The sequence below is a fragment of the Protopterus annectens genome, chromosome 2.part1 (assembly GCF_019279795.1).
Source record: "Protopterus annectens isolate FY-2018-M chromosome 2.part1, PAN1.0, whole genome shotgun sequence".
NCBI classification, from domain to species: Eukaryota; Metazoa; Chordata; order Ceratodontiformes; family Protopteridae; genus Protopterus; species Protopterus annectens.
In genome coordinates this window covers 499173381-499187009 of record NC_056729.1, presented here as the reverse complement: position 1 = coordinate 499187009, position 13629 = coordinate 499173381, and the positions used below count along the sequence as shown (strand labels likewise).

The 13629-nt window shown below is 41.0% G+C and overlaps 1 protein-coding gene across 1 annotated transcript in view; it reads left to right on the top strand.

Annotated features, from left to right (window-relative positions):
* NSD2 (nuclear receptor binding SET domain protein 2) overlaps window positions 1-13629 on the top strand; it is a 2565963-nt gene that overhangs the window by 2086296 nt on the left and 466038 nt on the right. Inside the window, exon 18 of the mRNA XM_044062294.1 lies at window positions 5767-5870. Within this exon, the coding sequence (XP_043918229.1) occupies window positions 5767-5870 (104 nt within the window). The remainder of the gene's footprint in view (window positions 1-5766; window positions 5871-13629) is intronic.

Here is a 13629-nt window from a genome sequence, read left to right as displayed (position 1 = left end):
CCTAACATCCTGGAGTATCTGGCAGAACTTCTACATTCAGGTCTGTCCTACTCCTCCATCAAGATACATGCATCAGCTATTTCAGCAGAATACAGCTTTGATCCACCTGTTTTTTCACACCCATTACTCAGACAGTTCCTCAGAGGAATCAAGAATGTAAAACCTCCAAGGAAACCACCATTACCAGCTTGGGACTTGAACTTTGTGCTAGAAAAGTTGACACTATCACCTTTTGAGCCAGCAGCAACAGCAGACCTACAGCATCTATCATGGAAAACCGCCTTCCTACTGGCAATAACCTCAGCCAGGAGGGTTTCTGAACTCCAGGCCCTAATGGCAGTACAACCCTTCCTAATCTTCCATCAAGATAGTGTCCATGAGGACCAATCCTACATTTATGCCTAAGGTGGTATCCAGAGTGTCTTTAAACCAGGCAATCCACCTACCTACCTTCTTTCCCAACCCACAAAACAGAGGGGAAAGAATACTGCATACCTTGGATGTACATAGACAGCTACGCTACTACCTGGACAGAACAAAAAGTAGCAGAAAAACGGATCAGCTTTTTGTAGCCTATGCAACAGGAAGGGAAGGAAAGGCCATTTCCAAACAGACAATCTCCAAATGGATAGGGAATTGCATACGGTTCTGTTACTCCTTCCATGGAAAACCAATTCCACAGAACATAAGACCTCATTCTACAAGGGCAACAGCCACTACCACAGCCTTTTTACGAGGTGTGGCAACCAAAGACATTATTGAGGCGGCTACTTGGACCTCCGTGCATACATTTGCCAAGCATTATAATTTGCCTCTATATTCCAGATCCCGAGCAGGGTTTGCCACTGCTGTACTGCAAGGGATCCTAAACACACCATAATCTAGTTTCTTCCTCCTCCCCTAGTTGGCTATGGTATTCTACCCAGTTGTTATGACTGCAGATGCATCCATGAAGGACATAGTACAGTTTTGTACCTACCATAAATGTAGATGTCCGAACTGGATAGCATCTGCAGTCAGGATTACCCTCCCTCCTTCCCCTCTGTGGTACTCCTAGGGTGTTTACCCTCCTAATAGCTAGCTGGTGGGGGGGGGGTCTTTTATGGTGTATTTGTTGTATATATGTACATGCATGTTTATTTTTTGTGTTTACCACTATCTTTTTGGAAACATTGGCATTTATCCAAAATTTTTAGCCTTCAAGAGGGCTACTGGCATCTGGGGCAAGAAACACTGAGGAAAATGGCGTCGGCTGATGCCTTTATACCCGAAGACCAACAGAGATGACGTCGGGTGAAGTGCGACATCAGCCGAGGCCGGACCCGGACTTTGGAATCCGGCCGACTGAAGGGCTGCCTGATGACAGGACAACCCAGTTGTTATGACTGCAGATGCTATCCAGTTCGGACATCTACATTTATGGTAGGTACAAAACTGTACTTTCTCAGCCTGGTTCCTGAACTCCTGGTGGTTTATTGCTGGGGTTTCAACTCAAAATGAGCCTTTTAAGAAGAGTCTCTAATATTAAATATAGAGGATACAGTTTTCCTTGCTGTGGCAGAATACCATCTCCAGAGGATGAGTAAGCCTCTTCAGCCAGCAGTGACTGTTAACATTTTCTTAAGTTGGGCCCAATACTCATGTACTGGTATGTGACTTACTGGCATACAAGGTTGTCAAGTCTTCATTGCTTTGCTTTTCAAAAAAGTGTTTGCTGCTGGCTAATGGGTGAACCAGCAAAGCATGCTTTTGTAGTTATGTGACTGAAGATGCAGCCTTACTTGACCACATGAAATTCTATTTAAAAAGATGCAAAATTCTTATGGTTAAAAAGAATGGACCTAACCACAGGGCCTGTCAAGGAGGATACAAGTAGTGATCAGCTGATGCTGTGAAAGCCTGTCTTATCTTTCCTTTTTAATTTTTTTTCCTGCCCTAAAATTGCTGACTCTCTTCCCACAGTAGTTATGGCGATGTAGTGTGTGCACCTTTTTTTGGGGGGGGGGGGGGTGCACTTGTTATTAAATTATCTTCATTTCATACCTTCTGAGGCTGGGATGCTATTGAGTCTTAATCATTTAATACTGTGATTGATGCCTTACGTAGTTCCTTGACACGCTTTTTTTGTCAGTGATGTTTGTAGAATAATGCTTTCTTTAAGGAAAAAAAAGAGGAGATGAGAATGAGTGTTGTATTTAGTTATTACCCTGTCGTAGTCGGATATTGCCTTTGAAAGTGCACTTACTAAGTCCCAGAAAGGAAGTGTGGAGTTATGACCTGCGAGTTCCCGTAGGAAATAAGGTAGACCAGCTGATGGAAAATAAGGGAAAAAATAAAGTTGAAGATCGGAAGAGTAAGGAAGTATTCCGAAGTAAGATTCAGATAGACTGAACCAGTGCATAACTTACCTCTAGGAATGGAGATTACTGCAGTCTGTTCAGTTTTAGGGTAATGCTACTCAATGCTAGAAGTCTAAATCTCAAAATGTACTCCCTCAAGGCACTCCTTAAAATGGAGAACATTGATATCTGTGCATTGACTGAGACCTGGTTCAAGGCTCCAGAGCGCACCCCTGCATTACTAGACTATATAACTCATACCACACTTTTCGGCCACCTAACCTGGACCGGAACACCAAAGGCAGAGGTGTGTCCATATTCATTAAGGATATCCACACCTCCAGGCTAGTTGCTCAGCATAATGCACCCGAGGTTATCCAAGTGCAACTAACTCTGGGCAAAACGACAGTCCAAATTGTAGCTTGCTACAGATCCCCCACCATGCCCCAGGATTCCCACTCCTCTTTTCTTGATAAACCGGAAAATATTAGTGCTCAACCAAACACCCTAATAGTGGGCGATTTCAACTACCCCACCATTAACTGGGAAAAAACTACTCATGTTACCAACTCCTTCTCTTAACGCTTCCTGGAATTCATAAATTCCAGTGCCTGGGATCAACTTATCCACACCCCCACCAGGGGCAACAATATCCTAGACCTAGTCATTACCAACATGAGTAACTGGTGTTCCATACCTGAAGTCGACTCCTCATTGGTCAGATCTGACCATAAGCTAATCACTCTAGATGTCCACATCCCGCCCCCATTAAAGAAACCACGGTAAAAAATTTCTCCAAAGCCAACTTCATGCTTCTTAAGACAGAAGTGGTGAACTTCATGACACCCATTCAGATGGACAATACTGTTACAACTGCTGAATCCTACACAAATGCACTCTGTAAGCACTTACACGAGTGCGTGGATCATGCTTTCCCAAACAGAACCAAGACGCTATCCTTCAAAAAAAGGAAGACAATCTGGTGGTCCCCTGCCATAAACAAACTCTACAACAGAAGGAAGAAACTGTTGCAAAAGAGTAAAATCCCACGAGTGTAGGAGCTCCTTGTTCAGCCTCAGTAAGAAGCTGAGATCCTTTATAAGATCTTCCAAAGGTAGCTATGAAAACAAAATAGCCACTGATTCTAGGGACAACCACAAAGCATTCTATAGCTATGTCAGGATCTCGATGGCAACACCCAGACCTGCTCTGAGTTGCAGCACAACGGCACAAAAATTACAGAACCAACTGATATTGCCAACATCCTGGCAGGTTCAATGCTAACTTTACCCCCTCACCCCCTGAAGGGCCCATATCTATACAGGAAGAATGCAGAGTCCCTGTAATCACAGCTATGCAAGTAAAGGCTGCACTCTCTAAAGCCAAAAACACAGCATCCATGGGACCAGACAACATCCCTGGCTGCATTTTACACGAACTTCAGAACAAACTGGTTCCCCCACCTCGGCACCATGTTCAATCATAGCCTCACATCAGGCTTTGTGCCTACCGAATGGCACACAGCAACAGTTATCCCACTCCACAAAGGGGGAGCCACCACTGATCCCAGGAACTATCGCCCTATTAGTCTGATGAGCCTGGTCTGTAAGGCCATAGAACATATCATCATGGAGCTCATAAACATAGACATTGGTAACCTCCAAGCTCTAGACCCCACCCAGTTCGTGTTTGTGAAAGGCAGATCTTGCCTCCTGAACCTGATCGACTTATTTGAGGCAGTCGCCAAAGTCGTAGATGAGGGTAAGGTGGTTCACAGCCTATCTTGACCTCGCCAAGGCTTTTGACACCATCCCCCATTCTGGAATTATAGCTAAACTCACTAAACTAGGTATAAATCCCTACGTCACAAGATGGGTTGCCAACTGGCTCACTGACAGAGCCCACACTATAAAAGTTGCAGACTCCAAATCTGACTTTAAACCAGTGACAAGTGGAGTACCACAGGGTTCAGTCCTGGAACCTCTCCTGTTTGATATGTACTTCTCTGAAGTACAGGCTAACACAGAAGACCTTTGGCTAACGAAGTTTGCAGATGACTGCAAACTAGGAGCCAAAGTAGAGTCCCCAAATAATGTGAGCAGCCTACAGAAGGGCCTCAGAGACAGATGCCTGGTGTCAGAGCCATGACCTCAAGCTCAATGCCAAAAAGTGCATTCTCATACCCTTTGGTAAAAACTCTGTACCCATGAACTACCACATAGTCTACGTAACGCAGAATGTGTGATAAGAGACCTTGGGACTCAGGTGGACAGTAGTCTCTCCTTGATAATCACATTGCCACAGTAGTCAGGAAATCCTTCTACGTGGCACACCTCATCACAAAACGGTTCTCATCCAGGAAAAAAGAGGTCATTGTTCCCCTCTACTCTACACTCAGACCCATTATATAGTACCACACCCCTTTTGGAATGTACTTTTCAAGACATCTGCAGCAGCTGGAAAGGCCACAGAAGTAGGATTACTGGCCTGAAATAGATGCCCTACACTGACGGTCTCAAACTCCAGCTTTACTCCATAGCATATCGCCTACTCCAAAGTGATCTCTGCCTAACATATAAAGCTATGTCAAGCCCAGAGCTGTTGGACATGCTACACCTAAAGAAATCCCAATCCCTTCGAGCTACACGCTCTTGGGACCTAAACCTTGTCACCTCAATAAACAGGGCATGCTGAAGGGATAGATTGCTGTCCCAGAGACTTCCCATACTCTGGAACAAGCTACCCATCTATGTCAAGCAAAGTTCCTCATTAGCACTCTTCAAGAAAAAATCTTGAGTGGCTGGGAAATAGGAAATACACCCCGGGGATCTCTTCTGTGGCTCCGCTCGACAGGGGCACAGGAAAATAACTTTCTTTGGTGGCGTAAGCCAGAAAACCTTGTTGGCTAGGCTTACTTAGGCCCTTGGGCCAATAGCCTAGTACCTACCTATGAAGTAAGTTTGTTAAAAGGGGAGGAAAGCAAAGTGCAGTAATTTAAAGCTTAATGCTGGGATTCGAGAGAAGTTTGGTAATGCATGACACATGATTTGTAGGTTTTGTTACAGTCCTTTGCATTGAGGACAGTTTTGTCATGTAAGTAAAGTGTTCCATTACTGGAGTTGGTATATTTATTTGTGGGGGGGGGGGGGGCACAGCCCACTCCATGCAAACCTTGGTTTGTACCACCTCTGAAGGGGAACAGTTTTGTTGAGATCTATTTGGTGAATTTGCTTTTGTTTAAATGGGTCTGATTGACTACTTCTGGCCAGGTAATTCTGTGTTCGTTCATCATCATTCATAATATTAATTTTTTTGCTGTTCATAGTAATTTTTATATCTGTTTTTTATTACCTAGAATAATTTAACAACTGCATTGTTTGCATAGCTGGAGAATCATTTTATGTTTCCTTGTTTTGCTCATTAAAAGCTCTTGAAGAAGCAAATGCTCGCTTTCAGGAGATTAAACGTCAGCGAGAGACTAGAAAAGCACAGGAGAATGAACGGAGGCCGCCTCCTTACCAGTTCATCAAGGTGAGTTTTTACAGTACACTTAAAATGCTGTCTCAGAAATTAGTTTTGATGTTACTTGAAAACAGCTAATACTATGTTGCTTATGGGAAACAAATGTTTCAGCAGAAAATGATCAAAAGGCCCTTCATTTCCTTGTTGTGCCACTTACTTTATGCATTTTTGTTTTACTAATGTATACTGTGAGAGTTCTGTGTATGTTTGAAATGTGACAGCTTTTTGATTTGTAGAGTTTCAGCTGGCCATTAGCATTTTTTTCACTGAGGAACATGCATTTTTTTCTTTGACCCCCCAGTTCTCCCCCATGGCACAGCCACAGATTTCCCCGTTTCTTGTGTTTGTTCCTCAGCACCTCACGGTGGACATCTGCATGGCTGTGTGAAGTTTTCTTGCGATCGCAAACTTTCTCTGTTTTGATTTGCCGGTAAGCAGCACTCAATCAGGTCCACTTCTATGAAGCAAGGGACCTGATTGGCTACAGCACCCAGGAAGTAAGTTGTCTTTTTGCATATTAAAATTCCAGAGTAGGAGTCAACGTACCTCTCAACTCTACAGATTTTCGCAGAATGTCCATAATTTTGCCCCATATTTTTCTGTTTTAGGATTACTGACAAATGGGGCACAGTCTTAGCTGCTCTTAAAACTGATCGAGTGTTCAGAAACCTAACAGTGTCTCCAATTATAGTTTAATTTTTCTTTCTTTCTTGTCCCTTTATTTTTGGTCCACTTGTTCACCTGGCAGGTAAATTTGCCTAAAGACACTTTTCAGCCATAACCTAGTCCCAGAGAGCACAAAGCTAAAACAAGTGCAATGGATGCAGTCCAGTATATAGTTTGTTCAACAAGCAAATGCAGAGCAGAAAAACAAAGTTAATACACAATTAACACATTACAAATCTAGTTAGAAAATCATCATATAGTGTTAGTCAGTTTGGTTAAATAACTCCTGTCGAAGTATAGAGTCCAAGTAAGACTCGGTCAAAATAAGCATTGTCAGCAAAGCAGTCACATTTATAAGCATTAATATTTACTTTTAAGCACCTTCCACCTCACTAAAGCTATACAAGTAGGAAGTGTAGCTTTTAATAAATTTTACCATTTGTAAAGGGGGGGGGCAGTACCTTCTTAACTCCAAACTAATTCTGAAGGAGAAGAGGTTAAGTTAAACCAGTAAGTGGTATTTATATAAAAAAGTACATGTATGGTCATAGACCCTGAAGCAGAAGCACTTAATTTAATTTGTCATGCAGTTAGCATGATTATCTTCTTAAAATAATTTGTGGGTCAGTGGTAGGTAAATTTCTGCCAGTGTATAGATATCTCCCAGTAATGCCACTGTAGAAAAAGTTCTTTGATTTTGAGGTCTATTACAGTGGCTGCTGCAATTGTCTGCTTTGAGAGATTACTTTCACTTCCCAATCCCTCACTGGTTCATCTGCAGCATAGCAATACACCAAGAAGAGAACAGCTTCCTGAAGCAGGTCTTAGAATAGGTGGCCCAATCACTGCCCCCCTTGATCGTTAGCAGCAAAGAGCACAACACTGAACTGTGAATGGTGGTTATTGCAGTATAACTCTCAAATGTACCTCATTAGGAAGAACATTCTCTTAAAAAGACCATGTCCCTCATTGTTCCACATTGATAAGGTTTGTCACACATTGTGTCAAGAATGTGTTTACCAGATATCCATAATAATAATACTGAATCATATTAATTCAACAAAAGAACTTTTATAAGTATGAAGTAATACATTTTGGCCATCTTGTGAGCTTCCTTGCTGATGTTGTTGGTCGGCTATTAGTAAGTGTTCCACATTTTGCGTATTTGTTCCACATTATGAGAGGTAGTGTTCCACATTCTGGAAATGGAAGGTTGAGAACTATGTATAACAGAATAAATAAATGAAAAGATACTGTTGATCTGGAATGCAGGCAAAGCAAGCGTCAACTGTCATGCCTAGCCCCATACACTGCACAGGAAGGAACGTCTGTTTATTTATGAAGTTTTATCTGCTAAGTGAGCAGTTGAATTGGCTGAAGGAACCCCTGGAACCCCTTTCAGAAACATGGACTTAGTCATAGCCTCTATCCTCAACCACACCCATTCTAAAACCAGCCCTGCACAGATGTGTCTAGAAGGTTGCTGAAGGTTGTGAAGGTCTGGCGATTGTTTGTTAATTACTTTATTTCTCATCACAATCAAACCTTGGAAATATGCAGAAGAGGTCATTATAGCTTCTGTTGGAGACAGCGTCATTGTTTCTTTTACTTTTCTCACAGACCTCAGAGTTGTACAAAGAAAGTTACTATAGCTTGTGCAGTGACAGTGTACTGTACATTAGCAATAAAGTGGAATTCAATACTGTAGTCATTATTTTTTTCCACTTTTGTCAGTGTCTAGCAGTAAGCACATATAGTGGTAATTGCCTTTGGGAGGGAAGTGCTGAGGAGTTTGAAGGCATGCTATGTGTGTATATGAAAACAATCACTTATAATACATGACCATGGGCATCTGAACTTCTGCCTTCATCCCTATTTAACATCAGAGGGATGCACAGGCTATGACCGTCTTTTTCTTTGGTGGGGGATAGGGAGGCAGGCAGTATTCAGTCAGGATTTGTGTGTCCTAAAAACAACTGTATGTATTGTGAGCTACTGTTTTGTCAGCTGTGAAAATTAACCCTTGGGCACCACTTGTGTCTTTCTTGAAAGAGAAAAAGTAAGGCTGACATTCTTTTCTGACTCCTGTTTATGTTTCAAGCCACCATTGGATTAAAAGGTTGGGAAAATGTTCTAAAATGCATCCCAAAGCATCCATAACCCTTTGGCTTCTGGGGACCCTGGATTAATTGAGTTATTTCCTAAACAGTTATTACTGTCCTGTCTTGGTCAATAATGGCATGTTGAAAGAATGCAAGGAAAACTAAAGTTGAACAGCAGCACTGATTTTCTTTCCTTAATCATGGTTTCTGGTCAAGCTGTCATTGGAGGAAGACGCTGTTTGAAAAGAAAAAAATAAAATGCATTTCAGAGCATATAGAAAATCATGATTTCTTGAAAAAGCTGAAGATTAGGGCAAAATGTGAGAAAAGGGAGAAAAAAGTAATTTGCATAATGTGGAGGGGGGCACAGATGGGAGTACTGGAGGGTTTGGGGGGGGCAGTAGGCAGTGCTTAGGGCACCATTTCACCTAAGTCCAGTAGATATAAAGTGTACACACCTCTGTTAAAATGCCAGGTTTTTGTGATATAAAAAATGAGACCACAATAAATAAATTCAAAACCTTTCCCACCTTTAATGTGACCTATAACCTGTGCAGTTCAATTGAAAAACAAATCTGTTAGGGGAAAAAATATTAAAAAAAAAAAAAAAAAAAAAAAAGTACAATAAGCTGGTTGCATAAGAGTGCATACCCTTAAACTAATACTTTGTTGAAGCACCTTTTGATTTAATTACAACATTTAGTTGTCTTGTGTACACACATGCCATCAATTGAAGAGACTGATAAACCTCAAAGTTCAGCTGTCTTAGAAGGATTTTCCTGACATTTGCTCACTTGCCTGCTACAGCAAAAGTCATGGTTCAGAGACAGCTTGCAAAGCATCAAAGGGATCTCATTGTTGAAAGGTATCAGTCAGAAGAAGGGTACAAAAATATTTCCACGGCATTGGATGTACCATGGAACACAGTGAAGACTCACCAAAATGTGGAGAAAATTTGGGACAACAGTGATGATGCAAAGAACTGAACGTCCCTCCAAAATTGATGAAAAGACCAGACGAAAATTGGTCAGGGAGGCTGCAAGAGTCCTACAGCAAACTGAAGGAGCTGCAGGAATTTCTGGCAAGTACTGGTTGTGTACTACATGTGACAATCTGTAGTATTCTGCATATGTCTGGACTGTGGGGTAGGGTTGCAAGACGGATGCCTTTTCTTACACAGAAAATCATCCAGGCCTAGCTAAAATTTGCAAAACAATGCTTAGCCTCCCAAAAGCATGTGGGAAAATGTCTTATGGTCTGATGAGACCAAGGCTGAACTTTTTGGCTACAATTCCAAAAGGTACGTTTGGTGCAAAAACAACACTTCGCATCACCAAAAGAACACCATCCCCACGGTGAAGCATGGTAATGGCAGTATCATGCTTTGGGTTGCTTTTCTTCAGTTGGAACTGCATCTTTAGTCAAGGTGGAGGGAATTATGAACAGTTCCAAATACCAGTTACTTTTGGACCAAAACCTTCAGGTGTCTACTAGAAAGCTGAAGAGGAATTTCACCTTTCAACAAAATGACCCCAAGCATACATCCAAAAAAAAAAATACAAAATAATTGCTTCACCAGAAGAAAATTAAAGTTTTGGAATGACCCAACCAGAGCCCAGACCTAAATCCAATAGAAAATCTGTGGGTGACCTGAAGAGGGCTGTGCGCAAGAGATGCCCTCACAATCTGACAGATTTGGAGCACTTTTGCGAGGAACAGTGGGCAAATATTGCCAAGTCAAGATGTGTCATGCTAATGGACTCCTACACAAGAAGACTGATTGCTGTAATTAAAAGGTGCTTCAACAAAGAATTAGTTTAAGGGTGTACACACTTATGCAAGCAGCTTATTGTACATTTTTTATATTTTTTTCCCCTAACAGATTTGTCTTTTTTAATTGAAGTGTAACGTTATAGGTCACATTAAAGGTGGGAAATGTTTTGAAATGCTTTATTGTGGTCTCATTTTTATATATCACAAAAACCTGGCATTTTAACAGGGGTCTGTACACTTTTTATGTTCACTGTATAGATTTGTTGTAATTTATCATTGCTACAACTAAATTCCAGTAACTGTGAATGTCCTTCTGTGAGATGAGCCAACAGTGTGTGGTACACAGGCCTGTTATAATATAAGAGCACTGTAACTACAGTTCAGGCTGTGTATACTACCTCTGAAACACTACAGCATGAAGTAAAAGGGTAGCTTAAGAGGGGTGGCAGTAGCAGGGTGATACTTAAACTGGAAGTGTCTAAGGTATTCCCAACTTGACATGCTGGGGGGGCAAAATGTTAACACCAACCGTGTCCTTCAGATATTCAGAATGATTGTTTAACAGGAAACAGTTACATGTTTTGTTTAGTTATAACACTAAGCAACAAGGGTTTACTGTCATTAACTCGACTCACAGGTAGTTGAGTCCACTTGCACAAGTGCCATATTGCGAACTTTGGAATGTCGAGCAACACCATTGCCGACTGTACAAACCTTGCCTCCTCCTGGACGCATGGTAACGTTTGTTCCTTTATCCAGAGCAGTAGGGAGTTTCGATGTTCGGTGTTTGTGTCAAGTATACCAGAATTCTGCATGCCAACTTTTAGAGAATTGTCGGCCATATGGAGAGACTACCTCATGTGAGTAGAGTTAATAACAAACCAGCAACAAGTATTGGGTGTTAATTATTGAGGCTGCACAAGTTGATGCAATAGGACTGTGTACATTTTGGTCTACCAGTGGGACTCGAGGCTGGCAAGACTGCAGAAGCTCAGAGCCTAAAACTTTGGTAAACCACCAAATTGCTCCACTTTATTCAGCTTCCTCTGGGATGAAGGCCCTTATCCAGATCACGTTTTCAGTGCATCAGTGTAGTTGCATGTGACGACTCCCCTAAGCTACTGTTTGTTTCTTGGAATATTGTAAATTACCCCCCTCCAAATTTTTAAGTTGAGTTTAAGCGACCTTATCCTACCATTTGCTTTTACGCATCTTGATTCTTTAAATGTAAGCTCAGTATTTCTCCTCTTTAATTGCATGACTGACTCCTCCTTATTTTGCTTCTTATTGTTCACTTCCATACCTCTCAACTGTCCAGATTTTCACAGAATGTCCAGATTTTTGCCTTGTATTTCAGGTCTGTTCCTCATACGTGTTATGTTTTTTTATGGATTTTGTGGTAAATCAGCAAGGACTGAATTCAGAAAATAATGACAGGCATTTGAGTTTCAGACTTCATAACCTTCAGAAAATGCATGGTAGTACAATACCTTTTATTCTAACCACGTTTAAATACTGCTCTTAGAAACTTAGAATTTGTTCCTATTTTGGGGCTTTGTCCCCCCATTATTGTTGTCTTGTCCAGATTTCTTGCACTGAGAGGTTAAGAGCTATGTCCCTCTGTGTAGCATTTCCGCTGTGGGTAAAATTCAACTTGTATTTTGGCAGTGTTGCACAGTTTTACCTTTTGAAAAGATTTATTTTAGGGTAATACTCCTCTGCTCCCCTAAAAATGTTTTGAATCTGTAATGCTTGTGCATACCTTCTTTTCTTTAGCTGGCTGCTAATGTTTGCTTACTTAAGGGAATATTATCTTTCGTGTCACATGGGGTCTATATTACATTCTCGAAGGCAGACCGTGTTGAATCTGACATTGTCAACACGAGAATAGCGAAACTGCAGAACATCGAACAAGTAAACGGAAATCTCCGTAAGGGGAGATTTCCGTTTGCTTCAGTGTACTGCGGTCTCAGAGTTTGTATATTTAAGTAGTGGGTGTGTGGGGGGTGCAGGGGAACTTGCCCCTCTTTCTACACAGTTTTTTTTTTTTTTTTTTTTTTTTTTTTTGTGAACATTCAATGTTTTAACAGTTAGTTCGATCACTAAAGGTTGACCTTTAGTGATTCGAACTGTTAAATATTCAGTGTTCTAATATAAACCCACCACATGTACTGGCAGTGTCAAGGGCAGATTTGTGATATGCTTGCTAGTTTATACAACCTTTTATTTTTACACAGATATTTATCACCCTTCAGTGCTGATCTTAGCTGGATTTTGTTCATCCTATCACAGGTCAGGTCCCTGCTTCAGTATCAGCTGCATTAGCTCTCTTGTCATCTTGATTATTGGTGGTCATTCCCAGTAGGAGCTTGTACATGGGTCTGAAGCAAGAACTATCAGGAGAATACAGGAACTTGTTTAGGGTTCTGACGCAGGGTTTTGGTGCCAACTCTCTTCGTATGGAATGGCCTTAAAGGGTTTTGGCATCTGTTCAGCCGCTTTTTCAGAGTCTAAATGTCTCTTTGGTCTAGAAGACCTACATTGTGATGCCATTCTCTTGACTGTTCCTGTGGGCTGGCCCATCAGTGCACTGATATTTCTGTGTTGACCTGTTGTGTATGTATAGAGAATTGTGTGTGTGTGTGTGTGTGTGTGTGTGTGTATATATATATATATATATATATATATATATATATATATATATATATGTGTGTGTGTGTATTTAGAAATGCAGTATATATATATATATATATAGAAATGCAGTATATATATATATATATATATATATATATATATATATATCTATGGGATCTACTTCAGTAGATCGAACTTTTAAATGTTTGAAGACGATATGGCCGAGACCATAGCATCGAACATTTAAAAGTTTGAAAACTGAAGAAAGAAGAAAAAAAAAAGCAAAACTATACCTGCAAAGCAGGGGAGGGGGAGCCCCCCTATACCCCCCACTACTTAAACATACCAACTCTGAGATTGAAAAACATTGCGGAAAAGGGAAATCTTCCCATTCAAACTTTTAAAAGTTCGATCATATGGTCTCAGCCATATGAAGTTAGACTTTTGAAGGTTCGATCTATATATATATATATATATATATATATATAGAGAGAGAGAGAGAGAGAGAGACGTATAGATATCTGGACCCCTTTGAAAAGTGGAATTACCATATTACCAAATTTCAAATTATCGAGACGATAACGTCGAATATT